Source organism: Penicillium coprophilum (genome assembly GCF_028826855.1).
Source record: "Penicillium coprophilum strain IBT 35676 chromosome Unknown utg000005l_segment0_segment0, whole genome shotgun sequence".
NCBI lineage: Eukaryota > Fungi > Ascomycota > Eurotiomycetes > Eurotiales > Aspergillaceae > Penicillium > Penicillium coprophilum.
In genome coordinates, this window is record NW_026622724.1 from 83,215 (window position 1) to 96,092 (window position 12,878).

A 12,878-nucleotide genomic window follows, 5' to 3' on the forward strand; every position below is an offset into this window, starting at 1 on the left:
TTTCATGAAGCGTAACTCTTGAGGATCTGATGGATCACTAACTCTGGATACAAAAAGAAATGCGAGAGGGTTATTAGAACAGACAGGCTCAAGGAAGGGGAATAAGTAGCCGCTGCATCTGAGCTGTAACTCGCAATTCTTCCACCAAAAGGTATTTGTTCGTGTAGGGTGCGTGTGTTTTTACGATCGCCTATCTTAGGATGACAAAAGTTGCTTAAACCTTGATGGGCTTGAGACCGTCGGCCCAGACGGTAGCGTAAGGGGTGACACCATCCTCACGGAAGTCAATCAGGACGTACCTAAGAACGGGTTAGTCGGATATACCAGGATAGCAAGATCTGTGAGCTTACATGGCTGCGCCGTCGGTGGACTGGCCCATCATGACATCGTAGTTGTCCCAGTTGGCAAGGATCTTCTTCATAGCGCCGGCGGCCTTGGTCTTCCATTCCTTCTCAGCATCTGCGGGCTTCTCAGCGGCAGCGAACTTGGGCATGGCATTCTGGTGGAGCTTCTTGAGGTAAGCTGTATAAAAGAATTTGAGTCAGTGATTTGCGATCGAACAGTGAGAAACGGCGAACGTACGCTTCAAGTGACTCTTGTAATCTTCCTTGGAGGGCTTGGCACCATCCTCAGCTTTGAGCCAGACCAGACGGAACTGGTCCTCGATATCGTGGACCATAGTGGCCTCACCCTCGCCACCTTCCTCCTCAGCATCCTCAGCGGAGGGGTTGGCACCCTCGAGCTGGAAGTCCTCGTTGGCACGCTTCAGGTACTTGCGGCAGTCGCACTCCCACAGAACATCGAAGTCCTTGTTGGGCACGAGGTTAAAGGTATCGGCGACGATCTCGTCACCGGAAACGATGTCCTAGAATTTTTGTCAGTTTGAATTCTTAGAAAGTATATCTGTATATCAAGAGTTCAAAGATCTGAGACACATACAGTGTAGATAATCATTTTGACGGGTATTATATTTTTGTTAACGAGGGATGTAAGGGAAAGAAAAAAAGATGAGGGAAGAAAAACACTTTTAAGGTGGGGGGGCGAGGTTTTTCCTTTAAAAAAAAAAAAAAATAGAGCGGGGGGTGTTTGTTCAGTTTGTACCCAATGGGTATCGGGGAGTCTGGGCCACCGCCACTGGCTCTACTGTAGCGTGGTATCTGGTACTTCACAGTACTTCGTGTTAAAACAATATTTCCTAGGACATAGTCGACAGGTATATCAAATAACAAAATCTCGGGACTACAATCAATTGGGAAGAGAGAATTCAATTGAACCGATGAATCCTTTTCTGTCCCCATCAGAACCAATTTACTGCGACTGAAGAACTGTGCAAAGACGAAGTATAGAGCTGAGTCATCAATTTATGCATTACCGTACCATACTGTATGGTCGTCCAGTTCTCGGTGGTTCTTGGTGCATGTCTGCCGTAATACCGTTCACCTCTGTATTGGGTCTTGGCTCCGGCTCGCGCCACCCGAATCCGTCTCCTGATCGGATCTGAACGTCTAATCTTTTATATGCTTCGGGCATTCCTATTCTTTCCTTCATCGTTACCTGATTCCCCCTTTTTCTTTCCTTGTGGCTTGTTTGGTTGTCTTTGGTCGTTAGAAATTCTGCGTCGCGCCTACCCGTCAGCTTCCGGATTTGGGCGTGGGCAGTTGCGACCTTTTTCTTGACCTGATTTCTAACCTGGGGGCTTATCTCAAAGTTCATATTAATTCCGCCCCATCTACAGGGCTTCTTTCTTGGATTCAAAAAAAAAAAAAATTCAAGCCAATCTTCCGTCATGGCTGTGAATGCATCGGTCGCGTTCGACCTTCCTCCCCTACCGTCCTACACCTTAACCCCGCGAGAGCATTTGCTTGCTCCTCTTCCGGACAATATCCTTTCACTCATATTACCCGTCGTCGCCTACTGGGGTTTGTCCATGATCTATCATTACCTCGATGTCAATGATTATTTTGTCGAATACCGGCTCCACACCCCCGCAGAAGTCCTGAAACGAAACAAAGTGACCCGCTGGGAAGTGGTACGGGATGTTGTCTTGCAGCAGGTCATTCAAACCGTAGCTGGTCTTGCTTTCCTATACTTCGATGCCGAGGAAACTGTGGGTAAAGAGGAATATGATGTGGCCGTGTGGGCGCAGCGATTGCGGATCGCCCAAAAAGCTATCCCATCATTATTAGCACTTGTCGGAGTTGACGCCATCAGTCTTGGAAAAGCTCTATCTCAAAATGGTTATACTATGTTGGCGGGAGCGCTGGCCGGCGGATCATACCCCGGTGTGACCCAGTCCATGATTCTCGACAACGGAGTCGAGGCTGTGGTGCCCGCATTCACGACCTGGGAACTTGCAGTTGCCGGTTTCATATATTGGTACTTCGTCCCGACCCTTCAGTTTATGCTGGCGATCTCCATCGTGGATACTTGGCAGTACTTCCTCCACCGCGCGATGCATCTGAACCGCTGGCTCTATGGTATGTCTTGACGTTTTGAAATTGATGGCTCCAAACTAACCACCTACACCAGTGACTTTCCACTCCCGTCACCACCGTCTTTACGTTCCTTATGCTTTCGGTGCCCTCTACAACCACCCAGTTGAGGGATTCCTTCTGGATACCGCTGGCACTGGTGTTGGATTCTTGGTCTCCGGCATGACCACCCGACAAGCCATGTGGTTCTTTACAATGTCAACTATCAAAACTGTCGACGATCACTGTGGCTATGCCTTTCCCTGGGACCCGCTGCAGCATTTCACTTCCAATAATGCCGCTTACCACGACATTCATCACCAAAGCTGGGGTATCAAGACCAACTTCTCCCAGCCTTTCTTCATCTTCTGGGACCGCCTTCTTGGCACTCAGTGGACTGGTGAAGTCAAGCTGCGCTATGAGCGGGCTCGAGAGAATGCCCAGAAACAGATGGATCTGGATGCTACCCAGGCGCCTGATACAATGCCCGCTTTCACCGTCACAGAGGAACGTGAACATGAGCGGGTAGTGGTATCACCTGAGGGACCTGCAACTCGCACTCGGCTGCGCCGAAAGACTGTCGATAGTCTCAAGGGCCCGAGTCATGGGGTTCCTGGAAGTGTTCTACACAACTAAAGTCGTGATGAAATGAAGCCCGAGCATGTGTTGATTTTTTTATGCATTCCCCAACCCTGTCCCTGGAGCTGCTGGCCGTCTCCGCCAGACTGTGGGACTTTCCGTCATCGTTCTCTCTTTTCTCTCTCTCTTTTTTTTTGTATATGGGATTAATGGCCCAATGTATTAATACACCAGAATGGGCCAGTCAATGTTTTGTACATGGTTCGCTCTATGACCTACTGTCAATAATGTCTATTATTTGCCATTTACATTTTCTTCTGGGTATTCGGTATTGAATTCATTTGCAATAATGGTGGATTGTCCTTAAAAAAAAACCAACTATGGCATGACGTACACTATCAAAGCAACCCAAAGGAACAGAAAGAAGAAAGAAGAAAGAAAGAAAAAAAAAAAACAAAGAGCACCCAGACTAGATTCAAGGGCAAGAGATCAAATCATATTCGACTGTTCACACATCAGATCCCAAGTAGTTCTCGCCGTTGAGCTACTTTCCGGCTTTCTCCGGTCTTCATCTTCATCACTCCACCCACTGTCAGTGGAATAGATTGACGGGGAATGACCCTCTGACGGGACTTTGCTACGCCCGTGTACCGACCATTGGGCGCTTTGCGAGAGATCTGCTTCAATGCCTTTGTACATCTCAAGCAATTCGTCGATCTCCTGCAAAGTTCCAGCGAAAGTGCATGCAGTGCTAGGTGACGGGGGGGGCTTCAGGAGGTCCATAGACAGTCCTCGCACTCGACCTTTCCGTGCTGATCCCTAGGCCTTGACAGTCGGTGAAATCCATGAATCTAGTGACGCGATCTGGATTCGGGTCCGAGCGTCGATCTCGCTCCATGTGGTACGATGTTCTCGAGGCTTTCCTGGACGGGCTCGACGTCGGACAATACATCCTGCGCCCTTCTTTATCAGTGTTAGTACATCGAGATGACAAAGATTTGGGGACATACCTTTCTGCAGGGTGAGGAAATGCGATTGGTGGTGGTGGCTGGGTATACTTCGTCCTTGGGTCATAATCACTAGCTGGTCTCTGGGCACTTTTTCTATTCGTGTCATGATGGGTGTGCCTTCGCCGTGGGGTCCTCGAATCTACATATGCCGGGTTTTTAGACCAGGCCTTGCTGCAGGCCTTGCGAGTATCCTTCAGAATGAAAGCAAACTGACTAGATGTGCCATATAGCTCATCCACTTCATCAGGGAACAAGTCAATGCAGGTATCGACAAACTTCATCAGTCTTCGTGGGGCATGGTTCAGACGAGTCTGCGTGCGAGCGAGCAGAGCTATTCGAAGATTGCGCAATGCATGCTTGTCACTTGCAACCCGAGCCACCATACATCCCTGACAGCGACTGATCTCATAATGCCATGCTTCTGGGACAGCCTGGTCTTTGGGGTCGGGTTCCTCCCACATTCCTCGTATGGCCTTGAGTCTCCCCAGGATCAAGATATCGAGAGGTTTCAGCAAGTCCGGGTACGCATCAAACTTACGGAGGTGGTGACCAACCTCCTTCTGGACAAGATTGAACACATTGGCTATAAGATCTGCGTTCAGACCCTGGTGGGCATCACACAAATCTTTCTTCGTCCTTGACCAGTGATCACGGCGCATACTCTTTGGCAACTCATGGATCATACACTTAACAATCTCTTCAGCGTGTCTTGCTCTTGTAATGTCTATGTGCAGGATCACTGTTAGCTTTTTAAGTTCGTCCCTCCTCAGGTCAGTGACAAACCGGGTGTCCCTTTGTCCTGAGAAAAAGGACATACGACTACCGATTGTGTGTCGTCTGTTTTCGAACCACCCTCCATCCTTTCCCATTGTTCTAGGGGCTATCGTGCTAAGAAGTATTGGGCCGTAGTAGTCCTCTGGTAGGCGTTAGATGATATATGCTTGTCCTGAAAGAACGCTACACGGGGGTTGAAGGTTAGTTTCAAGCTGTACTCGCTTGGAATGGGGTGTAGTCACTGGTCTTCATTCGTATGACAAGCTAACGTACAAAGCACCTGGTTGAGCAGTGTGAGGGGCTTGGGGTTAGCTTCAACAGTCCGATAGAGATGAATATTCCTTCCTCGATAGGATGTTTATATACTCCCAATAAAAGTGATTGTTTTCGACGTGTTACCTTTACAATGTAAGCTCTCCCGAACAATGTCTTTTCAGACCTCAAAGAGAACAAATATATTCTTGCAATCTCCTATTGGTGTTTACTTCTTTCGTGATCGTCAAAGAAATTGTTCCTATAAATAGGTCTATGACTTGCTCATAATGAATTGTACTATCAAAGAACTTATCAATGGTCTTTGTTCTTTTCGTCTCATTCAATATATTAGACTTGCCATGTCTCATCCTCTCTCATCCTTTCGTCTCGCTTCTTTTTTTTCGCATTACCTGTGTGATCGATATCTATCTCCTTATCTCAAAGACTCCTGCGGCCTGCCATGGGAAACAAAGTCTCAGCCATTGACTCCCGAGTCATAAAGAAAAGAAAACAGCGCGTTATGATTCGAGGAATGTTCAATTATCCAAACGGACGAAACATTCGGGAGGAACACCATCCGACTGGAGCCAATCAATGGGTGACTGTCTTCTTCAACTGGGCTGATCACAAGTACAACGACGAAGAGTTGATGGATCTTGTAGTGGCTCGCATCACTGCCAGGAACGGTATCATCTCATCCGAACCCGTCCATCACGACGTCAAATGGTGCCTCTCCCTCCGTGTTCCAGAATACTGGAAGCCTAGCGATGTGTCAATTGCCGCCGCCGCCAAGGTCATTGCACAATGGTATCAAAGTGAAATGCGCCATGCAGGTGTGAAGATCAACCGAAGATATCTTTTTCGTGACTACAATCGAAAGAGACGTCTTGTTCATTAGTATGCTCTTTTCTCATTCCAACGTGATCTTGATTTATATCTAATTGTGCTTTGTCTATTAGAAACTCATACATCGAGGTACTTGTGGACTCACCATTCACCAAATGACTTGAATCAAGATCACCTCTAGAATGAAAATCAAAGTGTTCAATCATCTTACTTCCACAAAGCTCACATTGAGAAAGGGTATAAGTTCATCGGGTAGAAGGTTGATGTATCCTGAGCTCACCCGAGGTCAGCTGGAGAGTATAGGCCAGGTATCACATGACAAGTCCGTATTCCTTCCTCTTCAACGTCACTTCGCTACGTTCCACAATGGCTTGTCCCGGTAAGGAGGGTACTCCGTTGCCCTACACTGCCTCCCCGATCAAGTTACTCTGGAGTGATTTGTCCCTGTTCATCTCGAAGTTATGGGCACTTCCGGGTATCTTCTTGCCCCTGAATATAGGTCGCATGCATGAGTGGAACGAGTTTTATCCTTCATTCCGCAATGGAGCTACCGTGTTAATCCATATATTTCTCGTGGCTTATCAACTTGTTTTCCTGATCTCGCTACCGATCATGGTAGTCTGTATGATTCCAGGTCTATGGGTCCTTGCCTACTCTGTTATTGGGTTCACTATCAATTATGCAATTGTTATGCTGTCGTTGAACGGCTTCCAGCAGGTCCTGGTGTCCCAAGTTCCCGTGGTCGAGCGACCAGGTCATGAGCGGGAGCGTTGGCTGTATATAAATGGAATTGCAGCTGGGTGGGACAGATATCCCCGTGAGGCCCTTTTTCAGTTGCTGACTCAAGCTATACCTGCAGGCATCACTGGGTACAAATGAACATCGATCAACTGTCATACATTTTTGGTCGGAAAGTGACGGGCGTGCACAATCGCACGTAAGTGACCCCTTGTATCTCAAATTCACAACACTGATCAGACTCAGCGCCGGCATTGTCTTCGATCTCATCGAATGTTTGGTTCAACGAGATTTTGCATATGCTACTGGCGATATACGACGAGCGTATGCCTTGGTCAAGGAAGCTCTCTTGGACCCAGAATGTGACAAAGTGCTTCTACTTCTTCACAGTCAAGGCGGTATTGAAGGGGGACTTGTCGTGGACTGGCTTCTGGATGAGCTACCACATGATCTCCTTCATCGCTTGGAGGTATATACGTTCGGGAATGCCGCGAATCATTTTAACAATCCGCGATGGACAAAACCAGCAAGGCCACGAAGAGCCTCAACACCTGATGTAGTGCATCAGTTTGGTCAATCCATTGGCCATATCGAGCATTACGCCAACGCAACTGATATTGTGGCTCTGGGGGGGTGTGCTCCACTTTGTGGACATCCCAAATCGATATATGGGCCGGCTGTTCGTGCGCCCAAATTCAGGCCACCTACTCAACATGCATTACCTGGACAACATGTTCACTCTAGGCCCCGATATGAGAGTCCTTGACTCCAATCCATTCATGGAAATGGAAGTCGAGCCATGGGCAACCGCCGGTATCAATGGATATGATGGCCCTCCACATCGAATCAGGTATCAACCCACGATAGCCCGAGACGAGGCGTTTCTTCCCGCTGCACTGAGCCTGCAACGATCACAAACTAATGGAGTGGGGCAATTACTACGTGTCAAGGACTTCAGTCGACTCTGGCAGTATAGAAATGGAGGACATCCGAAAGACACAGAGACACGACACGATAATGACACCCACGAGCACGTCTATATTTAACTGTAGATCCACCCCTGACATGGGCATGTGATATATCTTTATTTGGCACCACTTGAATGAACCCCGTTACCAACCTGCGAAGCAAAATCAACACTACCCAATTGAGTATATGTGAAGGTCCTCCACGGAGTAAATGATTGCAGATTGGGTGCCCCTTGGTCTTGGCTCTGATATCTTGTATTTAGGGGACCCAGTAAATTTCATCATCAACCGCGCCTCTCCAGGGATGTCCCAGTATGTTATCCGTATCAATTTGTCTAGGTCAAAACGAATATGTCATTATAGTCCTTGCCAGTCTCTGTTGGTCCTGCGGTCACTGCCAAGGGATTCTCAAAGTAGTTACTGGTAAAAGCCTCAATATACCCTTCGGAATTCCGGGTTCTTAGTATTAGGGCTTGCGCCTATCAAGAGTATGTAGTAGGCCTATAACACTGTCTCACATAAGAGTACTCTCATGATCTAGTCATTCCAGACAATCTAAGTGCCTCAGCGCCCCTGGACTCCGCAACATTTTTGATATTACATCATATTCCAGTTGCTGGCCATGTTTCCCAGGTCGAGATCGATGGCCCAAGACATGAGATCAAAATTATCGTAATCGTCCAGATTAATAGCCTCAATCTCCCCAGCTCCGCCACAGAAGGAAATATCCGTGTTAGGGGTCTGAACTGACATCGGGCTCACGTCAGTGCTTATCGTGACATCGGGAGCCTGAGACTTTGATGTCGCAAGCTTGTCCAAGATCTTGTCTAACTTCTCCGTGATAGCTTTTGCAGCCTGCAAGCAGAATTCTTGATTTCTTTCCCGTGAGCTGGCCACACTTTCAAGTTGCGATGCAAGTACGGAGAGATTCCGAATCAAAGCCGACGTCTTTATACCTGGCGGGAGGACTTTTGAGGGACATTGCGTCATATTTTCTAGTGCAGTCGAAAGGATTGCGGCAGAGGGCAGGCCGCTCGCCAAAAGCTTCACCCAGTCAGCTATGCAGAAAAGGAACGAGACTGTAAGGTAGCAGGGTACGTACGATTTCGGGTAGATCATTGAAACTAAATGTACCTTTACTGCGAGAATTTCCCATTTGCACAACGGTCTCCAATATGTTTGCAGACACATCAAGCAGCTCAGGAAGGGGAGACGAGCTATCTTCCCCAAGAAGGTGGTATATCTGGAAATGGATCCGGAGGTAAGCCAAATGAACCTTCGCATGCATATAACAATTGGCAAGAGGCATATCGGATTTCCAACAATCCTGACTATACCTCAGGTGAGGAAGGAGGTTATCCCAAGTCTGACGGCATCGAGAAGACAACTCTCTAATTGGCTGTTAGTGGCCCTCCCACATCGCTTCGATTGATGGTTCATACCTGAGCTGGGCAGGGTCAGCTGCCTGTGGTGCTTGAAAATGATATTCCACGATTCCCTCCCGAAACTGGCCCAGAATATATCGTAGTCGAGCCCAGGTTGCTACCCTAAGTTTTCCATCAGTGTTCCAGCCATCTTCTGTGAGCCGACTTTTGGCTTCTTCTAATTCCCCGGGAGTTTGCGCGAAGATTTCATCATCTGACAAATCGAGGGGGAGTTTGACATCAACATATCGAGAGGTAATGCGAGGAGGTAGATTGAACACCAGGCCGAACATTTTATCGAGATAGTATTCAGTCACAAAGCATCTCCTCCGGCATTCTGCTAGAAAAAATGGCGTTCTCTCAGGGGAATACGTCGCCTCTCTGTCCAAGCCCAGGGCCAATAAATCTGTCGCGAGATCGCCCACCAAACGCCACACACCAAGGCCTGAAATTAGTCAGTACCTCATGGTGAACAAAATTTGCACGATGTGACTCACTCGCGTCTCCTTCAAGGAATGATCTGAGCTGCGCATTTTCATTCGCCAGCCATATTATAACGTCCGTCGACTGAGGTGCAAGATCACGAGCTAGTCGTAAGCTCAACTTACTGCACCAAACCATGTCTTGGACAAATGCACCATCCTTCTCCTCGTCGCGGTTAAAAAAGACCGAAGCACGAGCAGCCATAGTATATAAAAGACCGATGGTTTCGACACGGAGATTCGCGCCACAGAACAAGGCGAAGAAACCATGTAGGTCTAAGGATGGGGTGATGACGACCTCTGTTGAGGAAGAGAGCAGTACAGCTTCTGATATCTCCGAGATATTGGTCAACTCGACTCGGTCTCCCTTTTCTCCCAGAATATGGCCTGCAGATACCAGATCTGTGCGGAGCGTCTTCAGAAGGTGTAGAATGACTGGTTTCGGCAAAAGTGCGTTGTGCTTAGAAGCGTAATATTGATGGAGAGACTTCTCAATGACTGGAAGATATTTCAATTGAGAGACGATCTCCTTCATGGTGGCTAGATGGGCCTTATAGGCTTTGCTGTCGTGCGAGCCCGGTGTTGGTTTCTGTGGGAGCGTATCGCAGACGGTCGACATGAAAGGCCATGTGTGAAACTTAGGCGGTTCAGCCGCAGACCGTCCCAGATTTGGCTGGCAGCTTTTGGCGCTAATCCTGCTCCATGATGGCGTAGCAATGTTTGATCGTAGCGTAGTCACGACCGGTCTTTGTGCACTCCGATTTTTAGTGAGAGGTGCGGGATGGTAATAGCATCGAGAATCGAGCCGACGACGCTGGCAGGAGGCGCAAACTGGTTTGCCATGATCACATCGACTTTTTCTCGCTCGGCAAGGTTCACATGAGGCCAAGGCACGATTGCGCCTGGTTGTGGTTGACATGTTCAAAGACTTGGGCGATGTTACCTGTATATTTCCACGTCACGTTATGAAAGTGTACCTATCCTACTATACTGGTATGGGAGGTGCTTCAGACACGCTTTCCAGGGGTCCACTGGGCTAGAATCGGTCTGCAGATTCAATACTCAAACCATGGTAGTTTCACTAAGAACATTGAGAACGAGTCCTCGCAACCAGAGGCCTATCACTTTACTTTACCCCGATACAAGGCCGGTGACAGAATATGTTCCGGACTTGTATCGGACTTGTAACGTTCATGTCTTGATAGAATCGACCAGATAGTACTCCGTACAGTGTATTTACTGTCAACTCCAATAGGTCCCGATGTCCTCAAAATACTCCGTAGATGTAATCGTGTCAAGCGCTCAACACATTTGATACATGGGGCGTGTGAAGCGCTTGACACGATTGCATACATAAGTAGGCCTCCGGGCTCCAGCTCTAACGCGGACCCCCCCGGGACGGCGGCGGCCCCGGTTGTGCCGAGTAAGCCAATTTTCTGTCAACACCGGGGCTTGGTTGAGCAACAGCTTGTAATACCTGCCGTAGGAATCATAAATAGTAGAGAAAATATGACACACAGGTAATCTGGTGGATGCTTTGGAGCTAGATAGCCAACGACAATTGCTCTATGGTCTGCATACATGACCCTGGATGATTATGTGGCATTTGCATTGGACCATAAGCCAGCCATAGGTAATGTGCTTCCCAACGCATAATTAGAATTTTGAAATTGTACAACCATTTGCTTATATATATAGTCATCAAACTACCAGGTAGAGGCACGATTTGACCTGTACAATGAGATCAATTCCGATGGAGGTCCGTGGTATCAAGGAAGTGTTCCTTTCTCAAGTGCACCAAAAAATCAGGGAGGAAAAAGCAACGCCCATCGCCGTACAATGCAAGTGGAACATGGAACAAGGGACAAGCCAAATCATGCCCTGATCACCTTCCTCTTTTCCTTCTTTTTCTTTTCCGCGCCGGCCCCTGAGGGCTCACCACCCATTCCGCCCATTCCGCCCATTCCACCGAGTCCGCCCAGTCCGCCCAACATATTACTCAGTCCACCCATTCCCCCCATTTGACTCATCATTTCCGACATGTTAGGCATTCCCTCCATACCCTGCATACCCTGCATCTCGGCCATGGCGTCCTTGAGGGGATTGTCACTGACACCACCACCACTGTAGGCAGGCGAATGGATAGGCAGAATCTTTCCGATCTTCCAACCCCGTGGGGCAGCAGGAGCAGGTGGAAGCTTCTCGGGCATGGGCAGGCCACGGATTCGTAGCCGGTAAGGTGATTTTTCGGTAGTAGGGTTAGCCTTCAAGTACTGTGCGACGAGAATATAGAGGTGGTGCTCTAGCAACTAAGGTCAGTCCAAGTCCAACAGAACGAACCATTCACTCCATCACCATTATCAACCACGTACTGTTCTTGATCTTCGGGTTGGCTAATTGACCGTCCGCGTTCTTTACCTGCACACGAACACGACCGGGATTTGCCCAATCCTTAGGGTGCAGTTTCTCAGGCTCCAAGCCCGCATTCAAGCCAAGCATCTGAACGGCATCGACGATATCTCGCGCAAGAGGGTTTTCCACTGCGAGCTCCGCACCGACTTTGCGGCCCTCGGCGCGCGATCGGGTCTTGTCGAAGTACACGGGGTACAAGCATGAGAAGTGTCGGGGAATCTCGCGCTGGGGCTCAGGCACCGGCATGGGTGGCATGGGCATCTGTTGTTGTTGGGTCTGAGGTGCAGCCCTGGTCGGGATATTTACGGGTGAAAGGATGGCATTGCTGGGGAGGTCCTCGTCAGAGTCGTAGGAGGGGGCGATCTCTTCTGGGTCAGAGTCAGAGACTTCCTCGATTTGTGCGCGACGTGACATTGTGGATGGTTAAAGTTGTGGAATGGGTAGATGTCTGGGGAAGGCGGAATTGTGGCCAAGTCAGAGGGGCAGAATGAAATGTGCGGGCGGTGGAACGTGGGGATGTTCAACGTTCAACAGCACGTCAATATAAATAGTATTCAAGTATTAATGATATAGTAAGTTATGTCTACAATTGAGTTATTCATTTTCAGAACACTAGAAATTCCCATTGCGTCAGTTTTTATGGGGAATTTTTTTTCTATCCATCTTATGCTCTGTGTAGCGTCCTAATGAAGAATTCAAATGAACTATAGCCCAGTATACTTGTAGTACGTTTCAACTCTACACATCTATCTTCCCCCAGTATCCTCCTAGGCCCTTTGTCATTGCTATAGGCTAATATCAAGCTCTTAATACACGATATAGAGATAGCTAAACTGGACAGATAGACCCGGCAGATAACCTGGATAGGAAATCAAATCGGACTCCAAAAGTCCGCCCCCCGGACCAATTGAGGTCTCGG

At 48.3% G+C, this 12,878-nt stretch overlaps 7 protein-coding genes across 7 annotated transcripts; 3 read left to right on the plus strand and 4 right to left on the minus strand.

Annotated features, from left to right (window-relative positions):
* Positions 1-214: 214 nt before the first annotated feature.
* On the minus strand, positions 215-954 carry N7500_007619 (translationally-controlled tumor protein; the record flags this gene model as incomplete). The annotated part of the gene is made up of 4 exons (XM_056678763.1): positions 215-299; positions 351-522; positions 583-865; positions 940-954. The coding sequence occupies 4 exons, from the start codon at positions 952-954 to the stop codon at positions 215-217; spliced, it is 555 nt and encodes a 184-aa protein (XP_056529135.1).
* Positions 955-1,786: 832 nt separating this feature from the next.
* On the plus strand, positions 1,787-3,107 carry sur2 (sphingosine hydroxylase; the record flags this gene model as incomplete). The annotated part of the gene is made up of 2 exons (XM_056678764.1): positions 1,787-2,477; positions 2,530-3,107. 2 exons carry the CDS (start codon positions 1,787-1,789, stop codon positions 3,105-3,107), a joined length of 1,269 nt encoding a protein of 422 aa, XP_056529136.1.
* A 432-nt stretch (positions 3,108-3,539) lies between these two features.
* On the minus strand, positions 3,540-4,929 carry N7500_007621 (uncharacterized protein; the record flags this gene model as incomplete). The annotated part of the gene is made up of 4 exons (XM_056678765.1): positions 3,540-3,869; positions 3,956-4,010; positions 4,061-4,784; positions 4,878-4,929. 4 exons carry the CDS (start codon positions 4,927-4,929, stop codon positions 3,540-3,542), a joined length of 1,161 nt encoding a protein of 386 aa, XP_056529137.1.
* A 620-nt stretch (positions 4,930-5,549) lies between these two features.
* On the plus strand, positions 5,550-5,987 carry N7500_007622 (uncharacterized protein; the record flags this gene model as incomplete). The annotated part of the gene is made up of 1 exon (XM_056678766.1): positions 5,550-5,987. The coding sequence occupies one exon, from the start codon at positions 5,550-5,552 to the stop codon at positions 5,985-5,987; it is 438 nt and encodes a 145-aa protein (XP_056529138.1).
* Positions 5,988-6,301: 314 nt separating this feature from the next.
* Positions 6,302-7,719, plus strand: N7500_007623 (uncharacterized protein; the record flags this gene model as incomplete). Its single annotated transcript, XM_056678767.1, has 4 exons — positions 6,302-6,735; positions 6,795-6,872; positions 6,920-7,142; positions 7,234-7,719. The coding sequence occupies 4 exons, from the start codon at positions 6,302-6,304 to the stop codon at positions 7,717-7,719; spliced, it is 1,221 nt and encodes a 406-aa protein (XP_056529139.1).
* Positions 7,720-8,238: 519 nt separating this feature from the next.
* On the minus strand, positions 8,239-10,166 carry N7500_007624 (fungal specific transcription factor domain-containing protein; the record flags this gene model as incomplete). The annotated part of the gene is made up of 4 exons (XM_056678768.1): positions 8,239-8,685; positions 8,744-9,032; positions 9,084-9,510; positions 9,563-10,166. 4 exons carry the CDS (start codon positions 10,164-10,166, stop codon positions 8,239-8,241), a joined length of 1,767 nt encoding a protein of 588 aa, XP_056529140.1.
* A 1,255-nt stretch (positions 10,167-11,421) lies between these two features.
* Positions 11,422-12,373, minus strand: N7500_007625 (RNA-binding signal recognition particle subunit SEC65; the record flags this gene model as incomplete). Its single annotated transcript, XM_056678769.1, has 2 exons — positions 11,422-11,849; positions 11,920-12,373. 2 exons carry the CDS (start codon positions 12,371-12,373, stop codon positions 11,422-11,424), a joined length of 882 nt encoding a protein of 293 aa, XP_056529141.1.
* Positions 12,374-12,878: the final 505 nt, after the last annotated feature.